Here is a 24,573-nt window from a genome sequence, read left to right as displayed (position 1 = left end):
AATTTGATCTTATTTGGAAATAGGTCTTTGCAGATGTTCAGATGAGGCCATTAGGATGGGCCCTAATCCAACATGACCGGTATCCTTATAAGAAGAGAGACATTTGAACATAGACATAGAGGGATAGTAGCCATGTGAGGTAGAGGCAGAGACTGAGTTACGTTACTATAAGCCAAATACTGCCTGGGGCCACCAGAAGTTGGAAAACACAAGAAAGGATCCTCTCCTACAGGTCTTGGAAGGAGCATGGCACTGCCAACATTTTGATTTTGGACTTCCAGCTTCCAGAACTACGAAAGAATAAATTTGTCATTTTAAGCCACCAAGTTTGTAGTACTTTGTTACAGCAGTCCTAGGAAACTAATACAGACAATGAAGGCATTACTTTTCTCATTCCATTAGACAGTATTAGCATTATATTTAAACAGTCATTTAAAACTAAACTATTTCTAAGAGCACATTACTTCAACAAGAAAAAAAATCTCTACTTTTGGATTTTCTTACATGATGGAATTAAAAGTCCAATACTCATTGTTAATTCATATTTCAAGTGGATTAATTTGGTTTTTGAAAAAGTAATGATTGATAAAATGTTTAATTAGTTAAGCAGTCTCCATAAGAGGTGCAGAGCACTGTGCCCTTCATTCACTCCTTCAATCAACGACACAAATGAAGAACATGCTTACTTGTTATTAGCTGGTCCTGTTGCCAAGACATCAGACTGTAACTTTGGAAAAAATCCTTGCTCATATTTGCCTTGACCAATTTTCATATCAAGTAGATGTGGGTGGATTGCAGTGTGATCCATTTTCATCAGTCGCTGCTCAACTGACTGGGCTATAAATTAAATTTATAACATGTTAGAAACATTTCATTGGCTAAACCTTAAAAGATAATGCTTCCTCTACTCATGCAGTGACAAGAAACTCAATCTTTGTGATAGTTTGAAATAGATTTTTACAAAAGCTCTTCAGAAATCAGTATAATGTAAATATAAAAAGGTTAGTTTTAAGTAACTACTAGATAATGAATTTTCATATTATTTTCTGCATTTGGCAAAAGCAGGGCAGTGGGGTTAAAAAACAATCTATAATTTAGTACTGAAACAATTTCCTGTGAGTGGGAAATTCATATTCTTAATGAAAATATGGTTCTAAGTACAACATTAAAGAAAATGATGGCAGATAAAATATTTTCCTTGAGCTGAAAGACAAATTAGGGAAGGTAAAAGCAAGCTCTGTAGCCCTATGTTACTTTATTTCTTTGTGCAAAGATCCATTAAATATTCATGCTTTTCCACTTGTAAAAAACAAGGAACTGTGTAAAGTTTATTACCTTCACTTTTAGCAACAGTCACTCACATTCTCATTAGGAGTTATTTAAAAGTGTTCATTAGATCAAAATGGGTAATGCAGAGAAAAATAAAATAAGCAGGCATTTAGAAAATGTCCAGAGAATAAAAAACTGCCATTTGAAGAATAACATAGGCCAGAGTTAAAAAATAGAAATTACTCAGTATTTCTCTTTTAAAACCACTGAAAGCTGGAGATGTTTCAAAGTCTCAGGAAGGAAACAGTGAACTATTTCTCTGGTTAAAATAAATCTGATCTTAAATGTCTTTATCAGTTGAATTTATAAGAGAAAACATAATACTCGTAAACCAAGGTTAGGTCTCCCATCCGTTGCCTAGAGATTAATGCAGGGGAGGACAAGCAGTAACTGTGTTTGTGTGATATACAGAACACATTGTGGGCACTGCCAATCTTGGGATCCAAGAGAAGTAAAAAGGTATTTTCTTATAAATATTTCATAGAATCAGTTTACTCTGCCCCATTCAATACCAGCAGATTGAGTATTGCTGGTTCTTCTCCATATATATTCTAAAAAAAATCTCTTAGGGTGGGAAGAGGTCTGTGAATGACACATTTCACTCTTGCCAAAGAACAAGATGCCTCCCAGCCAGTGTTTGTGTTTGCAGCATTAAGAGATGTGTACAGAAGGCATTATTACACTAAACTTCAAAGTGTGAGACGTCTACTTTAAGCTTTCCTAATTTTTCTTTTTAACTCTTATGAATTTATCTGAAACTTTTTAAAATTTCACTTTAATGTGTAACTTATAACTTCTCTCAAAATACTGTCCATATATTCTAGACTGGGCAAAAGGGTGTCATGCTTTAATGTGGTGATATTTAATTTTCAATGATGCCCTCCGACTTTCCACAACAGTATATATATTCTTAATGCTTCCTAATATTTATAAAACACAATTAGGTTTAGGCAAATAATGCTTAGATTCATGGTGCGGAATTCTCTGAAGTCTCTGCCAATTTTATGTTCCATGAACTACTACAAAATTCTACCTCTGCCAAAAACTGCTTCTACCCTCACAAAAGGAAAAAGAGAAAAGTAGCGTCAGTTTTTCTTTTGGATTTAAAATGATAGAAAAACTCATCTGATATTGAGTTATTCTCCTTTAGTTAGGAAGCTCTGTAGAAACAAAAATCACGATTCACGATTAATTATCTGGGTTTATAAGATTGCCACAGGGTGCACAATGCAATGTTACATTTCAGTGATTATACCATCAGTGAATACTGAACATTCAGAAATTATTAAATGCCTGCTTCAAGAGGTCATAGGCCTGTTGTTAGACTTCCAAGGGTTTGTGCCAAAACTCATTTTCTGTGATCAGTAAGGAATAAGAAAACTGTGTTACTAGCAACTTGTTGTCTTTCTGCAAAGAAATCGTGAGGTTCTGGTGCCACAATATCAGCAGCAGATAGCCTCTGCCTAAAGCGTTCACCTGCAAATCAAAATTCTTTTTAGTTAGAGGCAAAATAGAAACAAAAGCAAAACAACAAAGGACCAAAAAGAAAAAGATACACAGTAAAATTCAATGTCAACAACAAAATCCCAATCTCTACAGCTTCTGTTGGGGCTGGGATGGGGGTGAGGGTGAGGTAAGTCTTTTAAAAGATAAAAGTCTATTATATTTTACTTGATAAAAGAAATAACTGCACTATTCATGAGAGATATAGTCACAGTCAACTGCCTCCCTTTAAAGAAAGTCTTTGATAAATTAAGTTCCTGGGAGACTATTCCTAAACTTAGTTTAATCTCTTTCATATATGGTAAATCTATAATGGTACATTGTTAAGAGTATTATATGATTTTTGTGATGACAGTATGAGTACCAAACTCTGAGAGGCCAGTAATCTATTTTAATTGAAAAAATTTTCTACAAGCATACAATAAAGCAATCAGTACTTAGCTTCATTTTAAAAATTCTGTCAGGAAGGGAGGAATAAAATTTGCTCAACAAGGCATGATACTTTTTACATGGCTACTAAAGCACTGAAAGCCATACTACTCTCTAAACAGGCACAGTCAATTTTGATCACTCTGCTCCCCCAACTTTCAGAAACAGAGAGGCAACTGTCATTTCCTAAAGGGCTCCAAAGATCTACCCTCATAAGTGGGATATAACAGAATGATGTTTCCTCAAGTTATCAGAAACCTCTGAAGGCTACACAAGAGACATCATTTATATACTTCTTTCCTTAAAACATGCTACAGTTACAGCATAACCGCACTCTTGTAACTCTGCTCTACCTCAAATGAAGTGAGAAAGGCAAGCAACAGAGGCAGAGCAAAGAAAATCCACATCTGCTGGTTTTTGCTCAAAAAAAAAAGAAAAAGAAGAAGGTTGCTCTCAAACAGCTTCTACACCTCAAGGGGAAGAAATAAAAGGAAGGGGCACTCAAGTGATAAAAGTCAGTTTACTGGCTGAGAAATAAACTAAGAAAGAGTTAGGAACCGGGTATAAAAGTATAAAACTATGTGGACTGGTACATTTTACATGTTTATTTACTGAATGAACAGCTTAATGTGTTAAGACTCCAGGTGCTAGAATCAGTCAAACTCTGGTTCAAATCAGGGCTCCACCAACCACTAGCTATGCAAGCACAAGCAAGTGACTTCACCTCTCAGTTTTCTCAACTGTAAGATGAAGGCAGCAATAAAACAGACAATAAAATGTGTCTATACCTCCTAGTATGATCAAATGCAAAAATGTACATAAAACAGAAAGAGTATGGACTCAGTAAACACTATTAACATGATTATTTATTTAACTGACTATAGTATTACACTGCCAGACAAGATTGGCCAAGACTCATAATTCTCTGAGAGAAAAACTAACATCAGAGTTGGGAATCTCTCATTTGAATACAAGAATCTAGAGGTTTAATTTCAATAGATGAAGTTATTTTAATTAATGGTACCACTAAAGTTTTAATTATGTAAGTTAGGTAGCAACTCAAATTTACTATGTTAAATTAATATTTATTTTCCTTGGATGAAGAGAGAAAAGGTAAAAAGCAAAAAAACCAAAATAAGCAGCAAGACAAAAATTAATATTTTTTCATTAAGGTAATAAAGAGAATAAGACAGAAATTACAGCAACCTAATAGTTCTATTCCATTCAGTTTGTTACTGTTTTTCGTCTTCTGAGGGAAGAGGAATGTCAAGTGGGAACAGGACAGACATTAGCTGGCAAAACAGAAAGAAACAAAACTACAGAAAGCATCTCTTGATATAGCACAAGGATTAACCAGGAAGTCTAAAACTGAAAATTAATTTTGTGGTTTATAAGGACAACAATGTGTAAAAAGAAATGATTGTGGATTTTAAGTTAGTTTTTAAAGGCATGATAAATGTACCTGCTTCTTTTAAAGTGCTGCATTTCTGATAAATAGATGTCCTCAAGGTGGGTGCCCTTACATTATACAGTCTTATCTTCTCAATCCGAGAGTCAAAGACTCGAAGCAAAGGATCTTTCTCCTCCCACTGAGACATAATCTTGTTATCAATAAAGGTGGCAAACATCTGTGTTTCAATGAAGCGTGAAAGAAATGGCAGGTATGGCTCTGGCTGGTCAGACAGGAAGGAAGCCTGTAATGAGACAATCAGGCAATTATCAGTGCAAAGAGATCATCTCAATACTACATGATAAACCCCAAAATTATCTGTTGCTAAGGTCATTCCTTTTCAATCTTATAACACGCAAAACTAATGTATGAAATTCAAAAATCCTTAAAACTCCACTTTTTCCCTCCCATCTTCTAAATTCATAGAATTTAGGTCACTTTAGTCATTAGTGCTGCTCCTACCTTTCAAAACCGATTTACGTTCTGGTCCTCATGACCATCATGCAGATGAGAGAGCATTGATAATGAAAGATGGTGGATCAGTAGCTACACGAACGTCAATTATTCTCTCCACTTGCCATTAAATAGGACACCTTTTCGCCAGTGAGCTGTAATTTTTTCCACTCTCTATTCCTAGACTATGCCAAATATCTCCAAGTCATAAGGCAGCCAGGTGATTAATGGATACAATAATAGCATTAATATATACATAAGCAATACTCTTTAAAAAAAAAAACGAACAATATGGAATTTGTGCTTATAAGTAAAATCATCTGTTCTTGAAGTAGATGTTTTCCTAGGTGCTCACAGTTAGAAACTGATGGATGAGTACTAATTCAAGATCAAACTCCATCCAGACCTATGCTAAAAGAATAGTCTGGGCCTTAACCACTAAAAAAAAGCACTGCCTGGAAAACCATCCAAAGCAAGCCAAGCCTGTGGAAAACATGTACAACCAGCCACATGTTCCTGTTACCAGCTTGTCTGCTTGCATGGAATGGCTCAGGAAATTGTAATCTGCTTCTAATTCAAAGGGTTCATTTCTTTCCTTTGGCTCTTCAGGGCCATGTGTGTAGAGGAATTCTAGTCACAACTTGGCACTAGCTAAAATTTGGAAGTGGACTATTTCAGCTACTGGGATGCCTCTGCTTTTCATTCTTTTGACTGGGTGCAATGTGGCAAAAGCCAGAAGCGGAAAGGTGGAAGTATATGTTCTGACCGATGGTTACTCTCCTTAATACTCATAACTTCCTCCCAGCATATTTATTTAGGAAACGAATTCTGCTATTTAGGATGTCTTTGACAAACTTCCTTACAGAAATGCACTTACTCAATTTAAGTGCCTTCATAGCTTAGATGTAGTTACACAAATACAAACAGCCAAAGAATGGTTCATAGCAGTCTCCAGAAGTCAGCTCACCTCTTAAAAAGTTATTTTAGAGATAAATATCAACTTTATTTTTCATAGAGCAAACAGCCTTTTTTCCTAAAAGAACCAAATGTCTGGCTTTTTGATATTCAGATCCTTGTGGGCTATACCACTTTAAGTCAGCAAAGACTTGGCTTGCAGGACTAGTATGTGATAGTTCTGTAAATTTTCCTAGTGAAAAATGAGATGATTACAGGCCTTCTGGAATCCAACATGAAACTTTCATTTCTCTAGGGGTTATATAAAAAGAATTCCATTTATAGTTTGAAGCTACATAAAGATTAGAGGAAGAATGTACCAGTGCTTGATTTAGATAAGAATTTGAATTGCTCCAAGGATAAATCATGAGTATACACAGATTAGTTCCGAGCTGGCTAGGAAAAAATGTGGAGAAATGTTTAAGCTCAATGAGAAAGGAACCTAACAGCAGGAATACATTTGGATAGGTGAAGGCCTCTTAATTTATTAAAGAAGTTTTCTCTAACATAAAGTGCATCAGGACTTAACTGTTAAATGTTGTTTATATAACTATCTAAAAAAATACCTGATGAAATCAGAAAAAAATCTTTTATACTACCCACCTTTACAGAAATTTTTTGTTAATATTTATTTGGCAGATGCTCCAAGATTGTAGATTAGCCTCTTGGAACATATTAGCTTCTTTGAGAGGTCTTCCATGACACAAAGATACCATTTAGCAAAAAGCCATAATTTATTCTAATTGCATCATGCCTCGGCAACCATAAAGGCAAGGGACTGAACTACACCCTAGTGATGTGAAAGAATTAATGTACACCCCTAAGTGCTTTCGTCCTGGGCAGGGAGGGTGGTGGGGGTAAGAAATCTGGTGAATATGTCCAGAAAAACTGGCAGAACACAGTAGACCTTAGAAAGAAGCTTCAACTTCAGCAGGACAATCAAAAGCTAATATCACTTTCTGTCTTCCTTTTCTGATACTTCGGAACACAGCCGAACACTCATAAAACCTCATTTTTCTTGTAAAACCTGATTTTTTCTCTTTTGATGCTGAGACAAAAATTTACCTTCTGAAAGTAAACTGTTTGTTACCTTTATATGGGCAAGTTGTGACTTCACTGTGGGATAAAGACAAAAATCTAAGGATTTATTAGAAAGGAATAGGCTTCATTTAACTAGACTTGATTCTAAAATATGAGTAAATAAAACTCTTACAAGGTGAGGAAGTGTCAACAGATTTGAAAAATGAATGAAATTTAAGAGTTTCTATTTCAAGTATCTTCAAAGTATAGAAAATTTAAAAATGAGGTTAAAGGCAATTTAATACATGATTCAGTGAGCAGCTTAATGAGCTAGTTATTTACTTTCCTGTGAAATTATTTTATCTATTATAAAATAATGGTTAAAAAAAGTTCTTAAGGGGAAGGGTGGGGGGAAAATCTGTATTAAAAAAAAGGTAACAAAATCAATAACATATAGCCTATTAAGAACCACAAAAAGGGAAACTCTGATTCTTTTTACTTTATCAAAGTTCTGCATCTGTTCCCGGTTGGTCAGCCAGGATTCCAGGTCCTGGGCAGTCTGAATCACAAACGCTTCATAATCTGCAAACATCTGTGTAAAGCGGTTGGCAAAGACCTCTCGGAGCTGGACATTGAGCTGGTAGTCCCTTAGTTCTGCCTCTTCGCACTGCAGTTTTAAATCTTTTTCTTTTTCACTCAGAGAGGCAGAGAGGGCCATTTTTTCCACAGTCACACCAGTCCGCTTGGCCAGAGCCTGGAGACGGGCTATGGCTTCGTTGCCCTTCAGTAACTCATACATGCTGATGCTATTTGCAGAGACGTTGCCATTCTTCTTGTCATTGACCAAGTCTTTCAGAACCAGATTCTTGAGCTTGGTGGCGCTCTCACTGCAATGTAGGCTGCCCTCAGGAGGGATCCCAAACTGAAGAAGAACTTCAGAGAGTTCCTGGATAAAATCCACTTTATTCGGGAACTGTGGAAATTCTTCAGGCAACTCAATAAAATGGTTGTCAATATCTACAAAACACAAGTTAGCCTGAAAGAAAAAAAAGAAACACAAAGGTTTTAAAGTAAAGGAATATTATGTTCTAAAATATTCTTGCCAGCTATTATTAACAAAACCACAGGTTTCCACAGCCTTTTATGCTAACCTTCTCAGAGTTAAGAATTTTTTATTCTTTAAAAATAAACCTCTGTTGCCAGCACTTTCCCTATGCAAAGGAATATATATTTTTAACATATATATAAATCATTTCCCCCAGGTCTCATCAGTTTATTATAACTGATGAGGATATGACTCTGCAATATATGGCATCCAGTAGGTATTCCTTAAACAGGTAAAAGTGCACGGATTCACAGTACCTTACAAATAGAAGTCACAGGGTAAAATAAAATGCTCACTGAGCTTGAACTTTCTATGCCATTCCACTGCTCTAACACCATTTATAATTTAGAATTAATAATTGCTAAAATTTAGCAGCTATAGTACTCCAAAATGGAAAGAAATTGGCAAAGAGCATTACAGTTCCCAGAAAATCCAAAAATTTTCACTTTATCCAAAATTAGCTTCAACCTCTTACACAGCAAGACCATTTCAGAAGCCAGGACAAAGAGCAGGAGGCAGAGAGGGGTGGGGTTAGTGCCTAGAGAAAGGTAAGTGACCCTTGAGTAACTCAGACTTGACTTGAATATTTTTGAGTCAAGGAAAATAAGAGGTTGAAATAAGAGAAAATGGCTTTTTTTTCTTGAGTTTGCTTACACTCAAGATTTTGAATTAAAAGACTTTTAAATATCTTTCAAGTAGATAGAGAAAATTCAAGGGGCTAAGTACCTGCATGAAATTTGGATTATCCCTCAGGTACCTGATGACAATATATGCTAAAACAGTATTTTACCTTTATTGTTCATACCCTCTTAGTCAGAACAAGGTTGTCAGAGTAAGGAAAACTGGGCTCCTAAATTGGGGAGGAGGAGGAGGAGGGCAAGGTAGCCCATCACGTGAAACTGATCCTGACTGCATTAGTATGCATAAGGTGAAGTCAGTAAACAGAATAGGAAGTCTCACCTCATACTTCCCTCTACCTGCCCCCCAACAATGTCCCCAGGGTCAACAAAGACAGAATTCACACTGTCCTCTGATCTTGAATGCTAACGTCCCTCATAGCTATGTCGGTGAAGAATCTACCTGCAATGCAGGAGACCCAGGTTCGATCCCTGGGTTGGGAAGATCCTCTGGAGAAGGCAATGGCAACCCACTCCAGTATTCTTGTCTGGAGAATCCCATGGACAGAGGAGCCTGGCGGGCTACAGTCCATGGGGTTCCAAGAGTCGGACACGACTTAGCGACTAAACCACCACCACCAAGATGAAAAAAGGAGAGCAAACAATTGGGTCTCTGTTCTTCTCTTTTTGATCCCTGTTCTTCATGTTAGATACTGATAAGCAAGAAGTACAGTAGAGTTCCAAATTAAGATCAATAAAAGCTCAAGATTTTCTACTATCCAAAACCAGAGAATCAACAGTGACTTTAAGCCTAAGATAACCTTTGAATCCAATCTTTTAATTCTGTAGATGAAGAAACTGAGGCTCAAGAACATACATGATTTCCTGACATCTGTTCCAGATATGCATCTTCAAACAGCCTGGTAGCTTAAGGGATTCTTTTCTTTTCCATTATGCTTCATCTCCAATGTTAATAGTTTTCTCAAAATAAAGTTAAGAGCTAAAGTCATATCTTACTGAAGACAGTAGTGCTACTTACAGCTTTATTTAGATCCACATCTTTATACATGTTTCTACAGTCTCTAGAAAGTAGGATGTATTGTAAGGCTTAAAGGGAGAAACTAGGTCACCATAATTCAAATGGATGATTCAGTATCTTTAAAAATGGAAGAAAAAAATTCACTAACTTGCTAATCTCAATGTTAACCTGCAACCTCTCACCACTTAGATTTTGTACTGTCTCCATCATTAACGCCTTCCTGCTATCCTTTTCTGTTCCTCTCCTTCCCCCATAAAAAGAGAAAAATGATACATTTGGGGAAATTTTAAAGCTTGTCATGCTCACGTAATCACTACTGAGCCAAAAATGTACGGCAAGGTGGGTGTTCCAGCACTGCAGTTACTGGCTTCTCTCCATATTCCTGCAATTCTCTCTCCCCTCTTATGCAGGCTTGCAAGGGCCCAAATTGGGGCTTTATTACAAAGAAGAGATAGAGAGTGTAAACTTGTGTTATAAAAATTTATTGAAGACAAACCAAAAAGCCCTTTTTCTACAACAGAAAAGAACTGCATACAATAGGGTATTCTTGTAAGTCAGTTTCTCATTATTAATACCATTAAATCTAAAAAAAGTGTAAAAACTCAAGAATGAAAAATATACTCAAACATCTCAAACCAATGTTGTTTTAGGACTAAATACTTCTATACTTTTACTAATCAACACTGCCAGAAGCCTTCATGATATGTAATTACTACCAATTAAAAACAACAAACATTCCCTCAGAAGTAAGGGGACAAAGGATTGAAGCTTAATGATCTCTTTTCCCAGGAAGCCTGTCCCAATCCTCAAGGCATTTTGATTTCCTTTGTATACATTCTTCGATCTTTCATTCCTCTTACTTACTTTTTTTAGCCTCTGCTATTAACATTTGTAAATGTCTTATTCTGGAAAACAGAACACCTCTTAGAGGTGACTTTTTTCCTCTAGATGTCTCCCAGTATATCACACACTAGTAGTGTATGAGACAACTGTTTGCTGAATGAATGAATAAGGCTCAAGGAGATGGTCATTTTATGGAACCTTAAAAATGGAGGCGAGAGGATAAAGTATCCAGAAACGTGAGGCCAGGGAAGCTCTCTCCATGTTTGGTAAGAGTTTTGCTTTCTCAATGGCTGAAGTTAAGCTGGCATAAGTATATGTCAGAGAGGAAAATTTAACAGTTTCATAGAATTTTAGGGCAAGATATGACAACAAGAAAGTAGCAAAAGCAAGATATTAACAAAAAGAAAATTGCAAAAGCAATGCTATTTCAGTTTTTCTCTTGCTTTTTGTCTACCATTCGCGAGGTACCAGTCTATACAACTAATCCTCAGTGCTACATCCTTGCACCATCACTTTCCCGTACGCCACCAAAAACAATGTAAGAACAGCTACCTGTGCCTATCATTTTGGAATCATGGGGCTAGTGAGTGTGTAGTTGATTATAAGCCTATGTAGTTACATTAGTTAGCTAACAACTACAGTCATCTTCTTAAAATAATCATTTTGTAAACATTTTCACAACTATTCTAAGAAATTCTCTCACTATTTTTAGCTATTATTTTATTTGCAGTTTTTAGGGAAAGGGGAATATTACTAGCCACTTTAAAAAATGATTATTTTTATAACCACTTCCTCCTCCAAATTATGTGTATGGATTATTTCATCTCATTGTAAAACAATAGCAGAGCAAAGTGATATGCCATTAGCCTTTTCTTCTAAGTCAGTAATGCACACATGTATATACTTTCTATACAGAAGTACTACTATTATCACAGCTGATTCAGACTATTTCATATTATTCTACTCTATGAATAGATAAGTATGTATACTTATTCAAGTATTGATTTAGTGAATGAAAAATCAGAAAATCACAGATATGACTATAAGAGCTTTCAGAGTATTTAAGTATGTCCATTTTTAGAGTCAGAGGATACACGTAGACACACAGAAACAGAAAGATTTCCTAACAACAAATACATCAAGCTCGCATTTAAAATTCTCTAAAAGTAAATAAATAAATAAAAATTTCTCAACAATTATTACTCATGCAAAAATGGAAATGTAGTATTTGTGTCTAAACAAATATAATTTAATTAACGTGTAAATAGAGCCGATCACTCAACAAGAAACTAACACACATCACAGTTTAAATCTTTAAACCAATCTGCATTTGGCTAGTCTATTTCTTTTTCCTTGAAAATTTAAAGGACTTCTTTAAACCAACAAAACACTTAAATTAATTTAATAAAAGAGAAAACGAGAGTTCAGTTATAAGAAAAAAGAGGTATCCGAGAAAGAAGCAGAGAACATGCACAAGCTCAAAAGGAGCAAGACAGTTTGCACGTGTATTCTACATGACCCGAACTGGCTACTTTCCCCGGAACAAAAACGTTCATTTTGGTAAGAAAACATTCATTAGAATAAAGCAAGCAATGGATGATTACAGGAATCATTTCTGGGTATAACAGCTATGGCTTAGTGTGTTATTTTAAATTCACTTATTAAAATGAGAATCTCTATGGGAAATAAGAGCAAATAAGAGTGAAGCACAGCATGAAAAATTTTACTGAGAAAGGTGCTAATTAAATTGCTAATAATATAATGTAATTAACCATTTTATGTTTTTTAATAGGCCATGGCTCTCTCATCAATATTTCAATTCAAAGGCTTTACATTTCAATTCTGAGTACTATTAACAACAGCTAAAAATTAGATTCAAAATGCTTTCAAAAATTCCTGTTTATTTTCTTTTGAAACAACATTGGAAAATATAACACACAGAAAGTATAGTAATCTTAAGGTGGGCTAAAAGCTAAGGGTTAGAATTTTTATCTCACTCAGCTAGCTAAGCTGACATTCAGAGAAAGTTGATTACTGGTCTTATGTCTAAAAACAAAGACTAAGTATTTAATATTTCCATGATCCTTAGTTTGCAGAAAGAGGTTACTTTTCATTTGACAGAGGTCAAGAATCAAATTCACTTCAATTAATATAACAATTTTGAAGGATGTTAAAACTGGGCTGTACCACTTAAAAACAAAATTTAAAACATGAATAAAGAAATAAAATGTTATTAGAATAATAAAGCAACTAGATAATACTACTATCATTCCATCTTCACAAATTTAGAGCTGTGAAAATTTGCCACTGTTCTGTTTTGAACCATGTTTAATTATTGACTATGTCATATAATAACCATCAGAAGTCAGGATCTGAATTCCATGGCCAAATATCCGCCCTAGACCTACTTGGAAGATTCAGAATAGCCAGAGACTCATTTTGGACAAAGACAATGCTATCTAATAAAAGTGGCCCTGACCTAAATTAACAAAGAGCAAATGCTGCATCATTCATTTTAAGTTTTACCTCTTGAGGAAGTTCTAGCTTAGAACGGTCAGTTCCTTCTTTAGACTGAAGGCCCATCAGATAAGGGACAGGAGCATCAAGAAAATGTAGCAGAGAGGCAGGGAGGATGGGCACATAAACATGCTGCCACTGAAATGGGAACAGAAGTGTGGTGATGCCTTCAGCCACAGTCATCAGGCGTTGATAATCTGCACAGAACAACAATAACAGAAATGGAAGGGAAGATTCCAAGTCAAAACATAATCACTGCATTAAGCTTAAAAACATCAATTTCCAGAAAAATTCTTGTGCTAAAATCCTAAAGTGCTAAAATTCTTGTGCTAAATTCTTGAGCTAAAATGCTTCTTCATGACCACACAGAAAAGAAGTCAGTTCTATCCCACCATATTTAAAGAGCTGAAAGGTTTCACTTGAATGATTTTCAGGGGGTATGAGTAAGTGGGAAACATCATCAAACTTCTTGTTTATGAAAACACTGGTAGGTGAATTGACATTCCTTTAAAATGCAAAGCAAACAAGAACTAATAAAATTGTTCTTGGCATTTCTCCCATTGAAAATGCGTAAGAATACTGCTATTGATCCCTTTTTATATACATGTATTATCTACGCAATCCTCAATTCAGAAGCTCTTTTTTTCTTGTATAAATGATCATAGCTATAGCTTATAGCTGTCCTGATTAAATTTATTTTAGCCTTCATTTCGGGGATACAAGATATTCACAGTCACACTTCCTACATTAACCTCCAATGAAATCCAGAGACAAAATGGAAAGTTACTGGAAAATTAAAGGTTGCTTTTCTTATTGTTTTGTTTACATGAGCTAATTTATCAAAACTAAAAACTGTCCACAATATTAAAGTGGCCTCTTTCCTCCTCACAGTTTTACTGAAATATAATTAACATATAATATTATATTAGTATTAGGTGTATAACATGATAATTTGATATATGTATAAACAGCAAAATATATTACCACAATAAGTTTAGCTAACATTCATTAACTCACATAGTTACAAATGAAGTACCCTCTAAAACCACTCTGCCATGGATGCTATACATACATATGTCTATTGTTGTTTGTTGTTTAGTTGCTAAGTCTTGTCGGATTCTTTTACGACCCCATGGACTGTAGCCCATCAGGCTGCTCTATCCACGGGATTTCCCACGCAAGAATACTGGAGTGGGTTGCCATTTTCTTCTCCAGGGGATCTTCACAACCCAGGTATAGAACCCACGTTTCTAGCAATTGGCAGGAGCCAGCAGTGGTATAGACGTATGTCTATAATCCCTATTTAAACCTTTGGAGGCAGAGACATAGTTCATAACTTAATTTAGAAAGGTAATATTGTGCATGCAACACATACATGAACTACCCAGGGCAGCACCCTATAATCAGTTAATGTTTCTGCAGCAAACTATATGAGTGTCCCAGTATACCCAAAGAATCTAAATAGGGTCACGCTGGTTCAGATCTAATTTTACTAATAAATGAGTTACCAAAAAATGTTTGGTCTTCAGAATGGATATTGTAGAATTGTAATAATTCTCTCACAGAATTCACTGTGCACAAATACAGTAAAATCTGAGGGAGAAGGCTTTGGGGGAGACTTTTTTAAAAAGTTAAGGGAAATGAGCTGATGCTACTTGGTTCATATTAAACTCAAAAGAACACCCAACCACACACAAGCAAGATGTTTTTCATTAAAATTTTTCTTGTGTTCTTTTATAATCTGTAAATGACTACTTTTAATAGTCTACAACAGGATTCTGGTCACAAATTATCATCTACCTACAGCCTACATATATTTAAAATTTTCCTTATCTGATTCATTATTAAGTGTTAGGTGAAAACCTGCTTAGAGGAGCACTTCTAAAAAACATATACCAGGCAGCTTGAAGGAAGAGGGTGTTTCATATTTCGTGGGTTGCACAGTGACCTTGCTTGTAGTGGATGGTCCCATGGGACTGCTTATGCTCAACAGAACAGTATGGTTCAGCTGTGAGCATCCCATCAGTCTGCAGTGACAGGGATGCTGAGCTGTGAGAGCTATATCAGTTCCTGGGTTTCAGGGTTTTTTAAATTTCTTTCTCAATTATAAGCCAGACACAGGTGGAACGTTCGGGGTTTTAGGCAATCAGATTCTATGCCAGTTATCTACTGATCTATTTACTGAGCTCCAAATTCACTCCGCAGGTGGTCTATGAAAACGGACTGGCCAGTTAGCATGTTCTCTTTTACAGTGAGCACACCGTGAAGCTTTGCCAGTAGAGATAACTGGAGAGACACTGCAGGAGGAAGGGCTTCTCGTAACGGTTTTGGAGTACAGTGGTGCAGTGTTTTGTGTGCTTTTGTTCCTACTGCATGGCTGATCAGTGGTGTGGATTTGTGAGGACATCTGATGGTCCACTTTTCTGGCCACACACCCAGAGTGGGCAGTCTCAGTGACCAGGTCCTCCTAATAAGGATAGGGCATACTCATATCTCACAGCCACTGCTGACTTGCACCTGGGAGGTTTGTTTTCTGCCTATCTTACTGAGGATCAGTTCCAGTCCAGGCAACCCACTGGCCTCCACCATCCAATGAGCTGTAACCACACATTCTTCAATGAGGTATGAACCTTAGCCTTGGGAAGTAGGCCTCCTTCCAAGTTGGTCCTTCCTAGGGTACCGTTTAGAGTGTTCTTCATGTCTTTATAGTTACTTTCCTATTATAGCTTAATAATTCTTCATACCACATTCCTCTGTTTAAATTACTGTGTGGTTTAACCTGTCTCCTGATTGGACCTCTGCTGAAAGGCAGAGGGTTTTAAACACTCAAATCAAATCCCTAGCAGCTTGGCTACTTTATTTACTGTTAATGGGAAAATGTTTAATCTCAAAGGAAAAATAAATTCTTTAAGGAATGGCAACCAGTCATCTTGGGCTATTTTCTTGCTTTAATTATGGAAATCTTTCACATGGGGAAGTGAAAACAAATTATATGTTTTCCACCTTTCTAGCAGACATGAAAGACTGATATACGTAGTTTATTTTTCCTTCGCCACAATTCTGCCCATTTGTTATGGGTGTTTCATGTCTATTCTTCTTTCTAGTTCTGCTTTCTCAAGGACAGTATAAATGCCATACGCTTTTTAATAATGCAGTTACTTAGCAGAAACAAGGCCAATTCTTTTTAACTGAATCAAAAAATAAAAGGTAGTTTTCTCCTCTAAGCATTTTTTTTAAAATATTAAATAACTTGGAAAAATTATTTTTTCTTTGATACTCAACACGATGAATGTGTAGTAAGTTTCCATATTTAAGACATGTCTCAGCTTCATAATTTGGTCCTTTCTTGCCTCATTTCTTACCACATATGTAGCCAAATCATATGCTAGCAATTCAGTACTGAACATGACAGGTCCCTGTGCCTCTGTAACCTTTTCCCTCTGCCGAGGATGTCTCTCCCTTGCAGTACCTGGCTAAGTACCACTTTTTCTTTAGGCAGTGGTTCCTTTGGAAAGCATTCCCTAAATACTTTTTGGCACTAGAGTCCCTTCTACATGCTTCCACAGTATCCCACCTCTATTTTCATCACAGTAATTATTCCTCCCAGTAAAACTATTAAAATTCTATTATAATTATCTATTTATGTGTCTCTCCTCTCTTCCCTGCTAACCATCATTTGCTAGAGTACCAATGACTATATTTTTAATCTCAGAGTTTCCAGCACTTGTTAAGTGGCCTAGTACATAGTGACTGGTCAATAAGTGTACACTGAGAAATTATTATGTGAACATCTAAGGCATGTAAAATGAAATAAAACTACCGGACATTATGCTTGACCATGTTTTACAATAAAACACATTGTCAAAAATTTGCCTAGCCGTGGCAAAGGCACCGACCCTGAGATGGCCTGGCCTCTGCTGTCTCATCCCTGGGACTTGACCCTTCCCTGTCCACCAGTATCACTGTGGAGAATAAGGTCAGCCCTATGGAGACAGTCAAGCAGCCTGAGGCTGGAACTGAGGTTGGGAGCACAAGACCCAGGCTACAGCCTCAGGAGATGGATGAGTGATACAGGGTAGTTCCAGTGCTGGCTGGTGGTACAATAGCCCATGGAAAGGCCACACTTACTGGGGTTTACATATTATGAAGCACTGCCAATGGAGGTGTGAAGATGGTGGTGTCCAGCATACCTTTGGTGAACATCCTGATGAAAGCTAGAAGATTACACATGTACTAACCCAGGGCAGTGACTGGTTACTGACTGAGCCAGACTGGCTTTGAGGCCTTGGATCTGACTAGTTCACAAAGATATCTCAAAAGGCAGAATACAAATTCAAATGAGCATTTAAAAAATTACCCTCAATGATGGCTGAAGAGTGAGCTATATTTTGCTTATCAGATTGACAAAGATTAAAAAAGAAAATCACAGCAAAAATGTGGAGGAACGAGTATTCTCATATATCATCTTATACTGCTGCTGCTGCTAAGCCGCTTCAGTCGTGTCCGACTCTGCGACCCCATAGACGGCAGCCCACCAGGCTCCGCCATCCCTGGGATTCTCCAGGCAAGAATACTGGAGTGGGGTGCCATTTCCTTCTCCAGTGCATGAAAGGGAAAAGTGAAAGTGAAGTCGCTCAGTCGTGTCCAACTCTTAGCGACCCCATGGACTGTAGCCCACCAGGCTCCTTCATCCATGGGATTTTCCAACCAAGAGTACTGGAGTGGGGTGCCATTGCCTTCTCCGATCGTCTTATAAAGGTGGCATAAATTGCTAGACCTTTGTACTCAGCAATGTTTTTCAAAAGCTTAAAAATAAACAGATCATCTGACCCAGTAATTCTAGTTAATTTACCACATAAATAAACAAAAACATATGTACATGGATGCTTACAGTGTATAAAGTGTTATTTGTAACAGTAAACTATTTGCAATATCCTAAGTAACTACCAAAAGGGTTAGATTTATGGCCACTTATATAATGAAATATATTAAAGCTATTAAGAGCATATCTATATTATTACCATGGAAAACCAAAATGTGTTTGGCAGCAGTAGGAAGCAACTAGGTACTAAAAATTTGCTGAAATTCCCCTTTGGGAATTTGGGTACTTTGGGTACATACACCCAAAGAACTGAAGGCAGAGTGCTGACGATATAGTCAAATGTCTATGTTTATAGTACCATTATTCACAGTAGCCAAAGTGGAAACAAAATGGGTGAATGGATAAACAAAATGTGGTATATACATATAATGGAATGCTTTTTTCCTTTTCTTTTTTAAAAATTTTATACAATGGAATGTTATTCAGCCTTAAGAAGGAAAGAAACCCTGGCATATGCTACAATGTGGATGAACCTTAAGGACATTATGTTAAGTGAAACAAGTGAGTCATAGAAAGACAAATATTGTATAATTCCACTTAGATGAGGTACTTAAAGTAGTCAATTCATAGAAACAAATGAAGAATGGTGGTTGTCAGGAAGGGACTGAGAGGAGTAGGAAATGGGGTTATTGCTGAATGGGTATAGAGCTTCAGTTTTGCAAGATGAAAAACCTCTGGAGACTGGTTGCAAAACAATCTGAATATATTTAGTGCAATGTGAATATACTGAATTTTTCAATAAGCAGTACTTAACATGGTAAATTTATACATCTTTTTTTTTTCTTATTACAATTTTAAAAACTTACTGAATCTAATCTATATGGAAATAATCTGTGGGAAGTGGAATTCCCCCCCAAATGCATCTATAAGAATAAATAATTTGAATCTGACTTGAAAACAATTTATTATTTGATATGAGATGACTTTTTAAGAAAGTATATACAGGTTTCAAAGACAAACAGGCTTGCAAAATAGGTAATGAAATATATATTCATTGAAAATTGTTTTCTATATTAAAGGTCTTATTTAATTCATAATTTTAAATGTAACTTCCTATAAATATATACATATCTATACATTCATAAAAATGTAATTTTCTAACACTCATGAGGATCTGTGAAAAGTAGTATCTCTTACTGTTTCAACAATGGTTAAAACAAAAACAAAATATTTACACACATACTGTGTACTTAAATTATTTAATGTAGGTTAAATATAATTGGTAATTGCTGGTAAAAGAGAAAAAAGATCTGCATTATTTCCTTTTTTATATTACTAAGAGTTATATTATGCCTAGCATTTGTTATATTCTGTAATAACTGTCACAACCAATCTGTTCATTTTTAGTTCAGTGATCTGTTTTAAACATTTCTATTTATGACAGTTTTATGGAGTAGGGTTCCAAAACTAACCTAAAAATGGTAAATAAAATAATTATTTAACACCCAGTACGTGACTATATGAATTTGCAAAAAAATATAAAGGAAGTCATTGGAGGCTGGGAACAAAATGGGAGCGAGAGTTCAGTGTGGTAAAGCTGAAATGTCTGGCTGTCTTTGGAGTGTTTACTGAACTAAGGTGGCCTAGAGCGTCAGTATTACTTTTGTGCATGCTGAGGGACAAAGTTCAAGAAAGGCTAGAATTAAAATGGTAGATCCTCTTGCAAAAAAGTCAGATCTAAAAAGGGCAAAAACCTCAGGGAAAGGAGACCAAGAAAGGAAAAAATGAAACCAAAATGATTACAGCAAAAAATCTGTATTGCCAACAAAAGTTGTCTGCTCTGGCTCTGGTCCTGGCCCAGGGAGGAAGGCGGAAAAAAGCCTTCCTGCAAATTCTTATCTACTGGCTAGTTTTCAAAGGTGTTTAGGGCTCTCATGCTATTTGTAAGGCCCAAAGAAAGACCCACAGTGAGAACTATAACTTAAAGTAAACTAATTTGTGTTGCCAGTGAATTCAGGTACTTAGTGAAAGAAAATACAAACCCTCCCTGGAGGAACAAATCCTCAATCCTCAACTCATGAGGTACTGAATTTATGTGAAAAAGAACATAAGATGTGTATGTTTAAAGTATTTAAGGAGATTAAGGGAAAAATTAGGAGTAAGACTATTTATAGGACCACTGAAATTAAAATGTCAAAGAAAGGGTTAACTATGGATTAAACATGGGCAAAAGGTGAGAGATAAATCAACCAGAATACAGCAAAGAGACAAAGAGACAGAAAAAGAGGTTGAAAGATATGGAAGACTGAGCAAGACAGAGTAACACATTTAATTAAAGTTTCAAGATGATAAAAAAAGAAAAAAGACAGATGGAAGTAAAATTCAGAAAGAAAACAGAATTTTCCAAAACGGGTGAAAAATATTAATCCTAGGTTTCAGGAAACACAATGAATCACAACCAGGACAAATAAAGAAACCCTTATTTAGATAAATCACAGTCAAAATATGGGACACCAAAGACAAACAGAAAATCATATACATAGCCAGAATGAAAAAAGATTTCTGGCCAAGGAATGACAATGAGAGTGACTGTAACAAATGACTTCTCATATAAATGAGAACAGAATGGTTACAAAGAAGATACTAGAATATAATGTACTCAGAGGGAGAGGAAAAAAAACCTTTCAGCACAGAATTTAATATCTAATGAAACCATCTTTCAAAAACAAGGACAAATTTAAAACACTGTTAGATGAACAAAATCTAATAGAGGATGCCACCTCACTTAAGGAACTTGTAAGGATAAACTTTAGGAATAAGGAGACTAATCCCAGAAGAAATATATAAGATACGAAATGGAATGTGAATTTTCAACAAATGGCAATTATGAGTAAGTTTAAGCAAAATCAAGTATAGTAAATAAATATATCTAACTTGAGGGTTATTAAAATTTTGAACAACTATAATAAGTAAGCCATGATGGGGGTGGCTGAAGTCAAAGCATTTTTAGAGTATCTGTATTTCAAAGATTCTTATTAACATAATACTAAGTGTTCATGTTAAAAATTTCAAAGCTTATCATTAATAAAGGCAAACAGAGCATATAACATTTACAATAATTAAATTAATAAATGAATGAGAAAAATCTTTCAATTATTTCAAAAGAAGGCAAAAAAGAAAAACAAGGAGAAAGGCAAATGGTTAAAATAAATGAAAATGTAAAAATCATTAGAATATTGAATAATGAAAATACCAGATACTAAGACTTCATGGCAAATAGATGGGGAAACATGGAAACAATGACAGACTTTATTTTTTGGGGCTCCAAAATCACTGCAGATGGTGACTGTAGCCATGAAATTAAAAGACGCTTGCTCCTTGGAAGAAAAGCTATGACCAACATAGACAGCATATTAAAAAGCAGAGACATTACTTTGCCAACAAAGATCTGTCTAGTCAAAGCTATGGTTTTTCCAGTAGTCATGTATGGATGTTAAAGTTGGACTATAAAGAAAGCTGAGCACCGAAGAATTGATGCTTTTGAACTGTGGTGTTGGAGAAGACTCCTCACAGTCCCTTGGACTGCAAGGAGATCAAACCAGTCCATCCTAAAGGAAATCAGTCCTGAATATTCCTCGGAAGGACTGATGCTGAAGCTGAAACTACAATATTTTGACCACCTGATGCGAAGAACTGACTCATTTGAAAAGACCCTGATGCTGAGAAAGACTGAAGGCGGGAGAAGAGGGGGACGAAAGAGGATGAAATGGTTGGATGGCGTCACCGACTCAATGGACATGGGTTTGGGTAAACTCCGGGAGTTGGTGATGGACAGTGAGGCCTGGCGTGCTGCAGTCCATGGGGTCGCAAGGAGTCAGACACAACTGAGTGACTGAACTGAACTGAAGACTTGTAGGGTACAACTATCACAGCACTCAAACACTTAAGATGTTAGTATTTGGGGGTGAGGTGGGCCCAACACAAATAAAAAAACCATAAATTAATAAAAACAAAAAATAAAGCTCCAACAGAAAATACAAACAAAGGTAAAAGATAGTTCTTTATAAAGAGTAGTAAAACTGACACACTTTATGGGAAAATAATCAAGAGAAAAAAGAGAGCAGGCACAAATAAATAGCATTAGGGATGAAAAGGGGAAGAAAAATATAGACATAGCAGAGATTAAGATGATAAGGAAATATAATTAAGACTTTATGTCAATAAACCGAAGGGTAAGAGAATTTTTCCTAGATAAAACAGAAATGAACAAAAATTGATTCAAGAAGAAATAGAGGAGCTTCTAGGTTGGTGAACACGTTGAAGTGGGGGAGGATACCCACCCTCCAGGCATGGAAGCTATGTGTTCCTCCTCGCATACATTCTTCTATACATCCCTTCCATTTGGCTGTTTCTGAGTTGTAGCCTTTATGATAAACGGTGATAGTAAATAAAGTGCTTCCCTGAGTTCTATGAGCTGCTCTAGTGAATTATGGAACCTGAAAGAAAGGTCATGGGAAATTCTGAATTCTGTCCAGTTAGCTGGACAGAAATGTGGGTAACCTAACCACCCTGTGGCTGGTGTCTGAAGTGAGGGCAGTTCTGCAGGACCAAAACTTTAAACCTGATGTTAAGTCCAGGTGGTTAGTGTCAGAAGTGAATTGAGTTGCCAGAATCATGTCTGACGGAGAAAAAAACCTCTCTTTCAGTGTCAGAAAATGTGGGAGCTAATAGAATGACCCAGGCTTGTAGAAACATGTGGTCTGGGGAGAGAAAGGATGAGGAACTGTTGACCCCCGGGAGGCCACGTGGTTAATCACAGTATAGAGCAAAAGCTATGCTGAGATAAATTACTGAAGGTAAAACTTATCAATGGAATTTATTGATGGATCTAACTCCTGGGGAGTTGTTTCAATGGATGCATAAAGAAATCAGTAAGAAAAAAAGTGACACGTGCAATCCCTTGATTGATTTAGCTATAACGGCTAAAACAAAATTAAAAGAGACTGCAAGGTCAGATTTTGTTGCTGGGCAATCTAGCTTCAAAGCTGCTCCCAAAGGGAACAATTATTTGGGGACAACAAAGGTCACCAAGGTTCACGTGTGGGGGGTGGGAAGGGCAAAACCAAGAAACTACTGAGAACAGGGGCTTACTGTGAAGGAACTATCATTTCCTTTGTAGACTGGCATCACCAGCTTCCTGAAGAAGCTTTGCTAAAGGACTAAGAAATGTAGGAGCAGCATATTCATTTTTAAATGCTGTAGAGTGGAAGAGTTGATGCAGGACCACAGCTAACTATGAGACAATCACAGATGGCTATCCATGACACAGACACCACAGTGGGTTATTCCTGAGAGAACAGCCAGCCTAGTGAACTGGGTAAAAGCTACTATGTTTACACAAACAACAGGGACTGCCTGACTCCCTCTAAAAATGTGAAGTAGAACACCCCAGATGAATTCACCCCATGTTATTCATATGCAAGCTTCGTGGGATTGCTGTTATAATAATCAGAATATTTACAACTGAAAATGCCCATTACTCAGGTCATGGTAAATACTGTGGGCCCTTTCTGCATTAGCAACCCATATAATCTTATAGTCAGAGAAGCCTGTCTCAGCTTCCTGTCATAAACTGTTAACAGATGTTAATAAAAACATTAATTAAAAAGAAAATGTGGAAAGGAGAAGTAGTGGAGAGGAGAGGAAGTAGTGAAGGGACTCGTCCCAGCATTTTTAAACAGGTATTAAGAAATGGGGTGAATAAGCAAATACTGAGGAGTGGAAAAGAGGGAAAAGAAAGAAAGGCATCACAGGACTCGTCCCAGCAGGATGGAAATCTGAGGATGGTTATTAAGAAACGGGATGAATAAAATGGGCACTGATAGGGTTGAAACAAAGGTCTTTTTAAAAATATATACATATATTTATTTATTTGGCTGCCTTAGGTCTTTGTTGCAGCACTCAGGCTTACTAAACCCATGTGGGATCTGAGCTCCTCCATCAGGGATCAAAATCATGTCCCCTGCATTGCAAAGCAGATCCCTAACCACTGGACCACCAGAGAAGTCCCTGAAACAAAGGCTTTAACACAGTACTGAGACTGGGTGGATCAAAGGGACTCTGCTAGTCCCCCTATATAAAATGGCGTTAAACTAGTTGAGTCTATCTACCCCAGTTTGGACAAATTTAAGATACAGGGAAAGCAATGATTATAATGAGAAACTGTACAGGGCAACAGGCAGATTATTTGAGATGAAGACTGACAAGAAGGACCAAGGTCTATTGGCTCAAACCCCCTGCTGGCTATAATGATCAGAGAAGAGAAGTTTCTGGGACTCCTTTACTTGGATGGGACCGCATGAACCAAGATACCAAAACCCTCTGGTGAAGTCTTAACACAGGCTACAATTAGATTGAGAGAATATGAAAACAGTTAAGGTTGACTGGATGAACCTTAAGGTTGAAAGTCTGGGTGAAAACTGGAATCTTTCA

General features: G+C 36.5%; 1 protein-coding gene and 1 long non-coding RNA gene across 7 annotated transcripts in view; one reads left to right on the top strand and one right to left on the bottom strand.

Annotated features, from left to right (window-relative positions):
- The window catches only part of DENND5B (DENN domain containing 5B), a 217,289-nt gene that overhangs the window by 68,896 nt on the left and 123,820 nt on the right, over nucleotides 1-24,573 (bottom strand). For all 6 annotated transcript variants that reach the window (XM_081591659.1, XM_081591660.1, XM_081591663.1 and 3 more), the window contains 4 exons: nucleotides 13,269-13,456; nucleotides 7,638-8,174; nucleotides 4,724-4,955; nucleotides 687-837 (listed from right to left, as the gene is read on the bottom strand). In XM_081591659.1, the coding sequence (XP_081447785.1) occupies nucleotides 687-837; nucleotides 4,724-4,955; nucleotides 7,638-8,174; nucleotides 13,269-13,456 (1,108 nt within the window). The remainder of the gene's footprint in view (nucleotides 1-686; nucleotides 838-4,723; nucleotides 4,956-7,637; nucleotides 8,175-13,268; nucleotides 13,457-24,573) is intronic.
- Nucleotides 1-24,573, top strand: part of LOC145546030 (uncharacterized) — a 1,126,586-nt gene that overhangs the window by 1,053,717 nt on the left and 48,296 nt on the right. The window lies entirely within an intron of this gene.

The sequence above is a fragment of the Giraffa tippelskirchi genome, chromosome 4 (assembly GCF_054371585.1).
Source record: "Giraffa tippelskirchi isolate mGirTip1 chromosome 4, T2T-mGirTip1v1.2.pri, whole genome shotgun sequence".
NCBI lineage: Eukaryota > Metazoa > Chordata > Mammalia > Artiodactyla > Giraffidae > Giraffa > Giraffa tippelskirchi.
The sequence above is the reverse complement of the archived record's forward strand: the minus strand, read 5'-3'. Positions and strand labels throughout refer to the sequence as shown.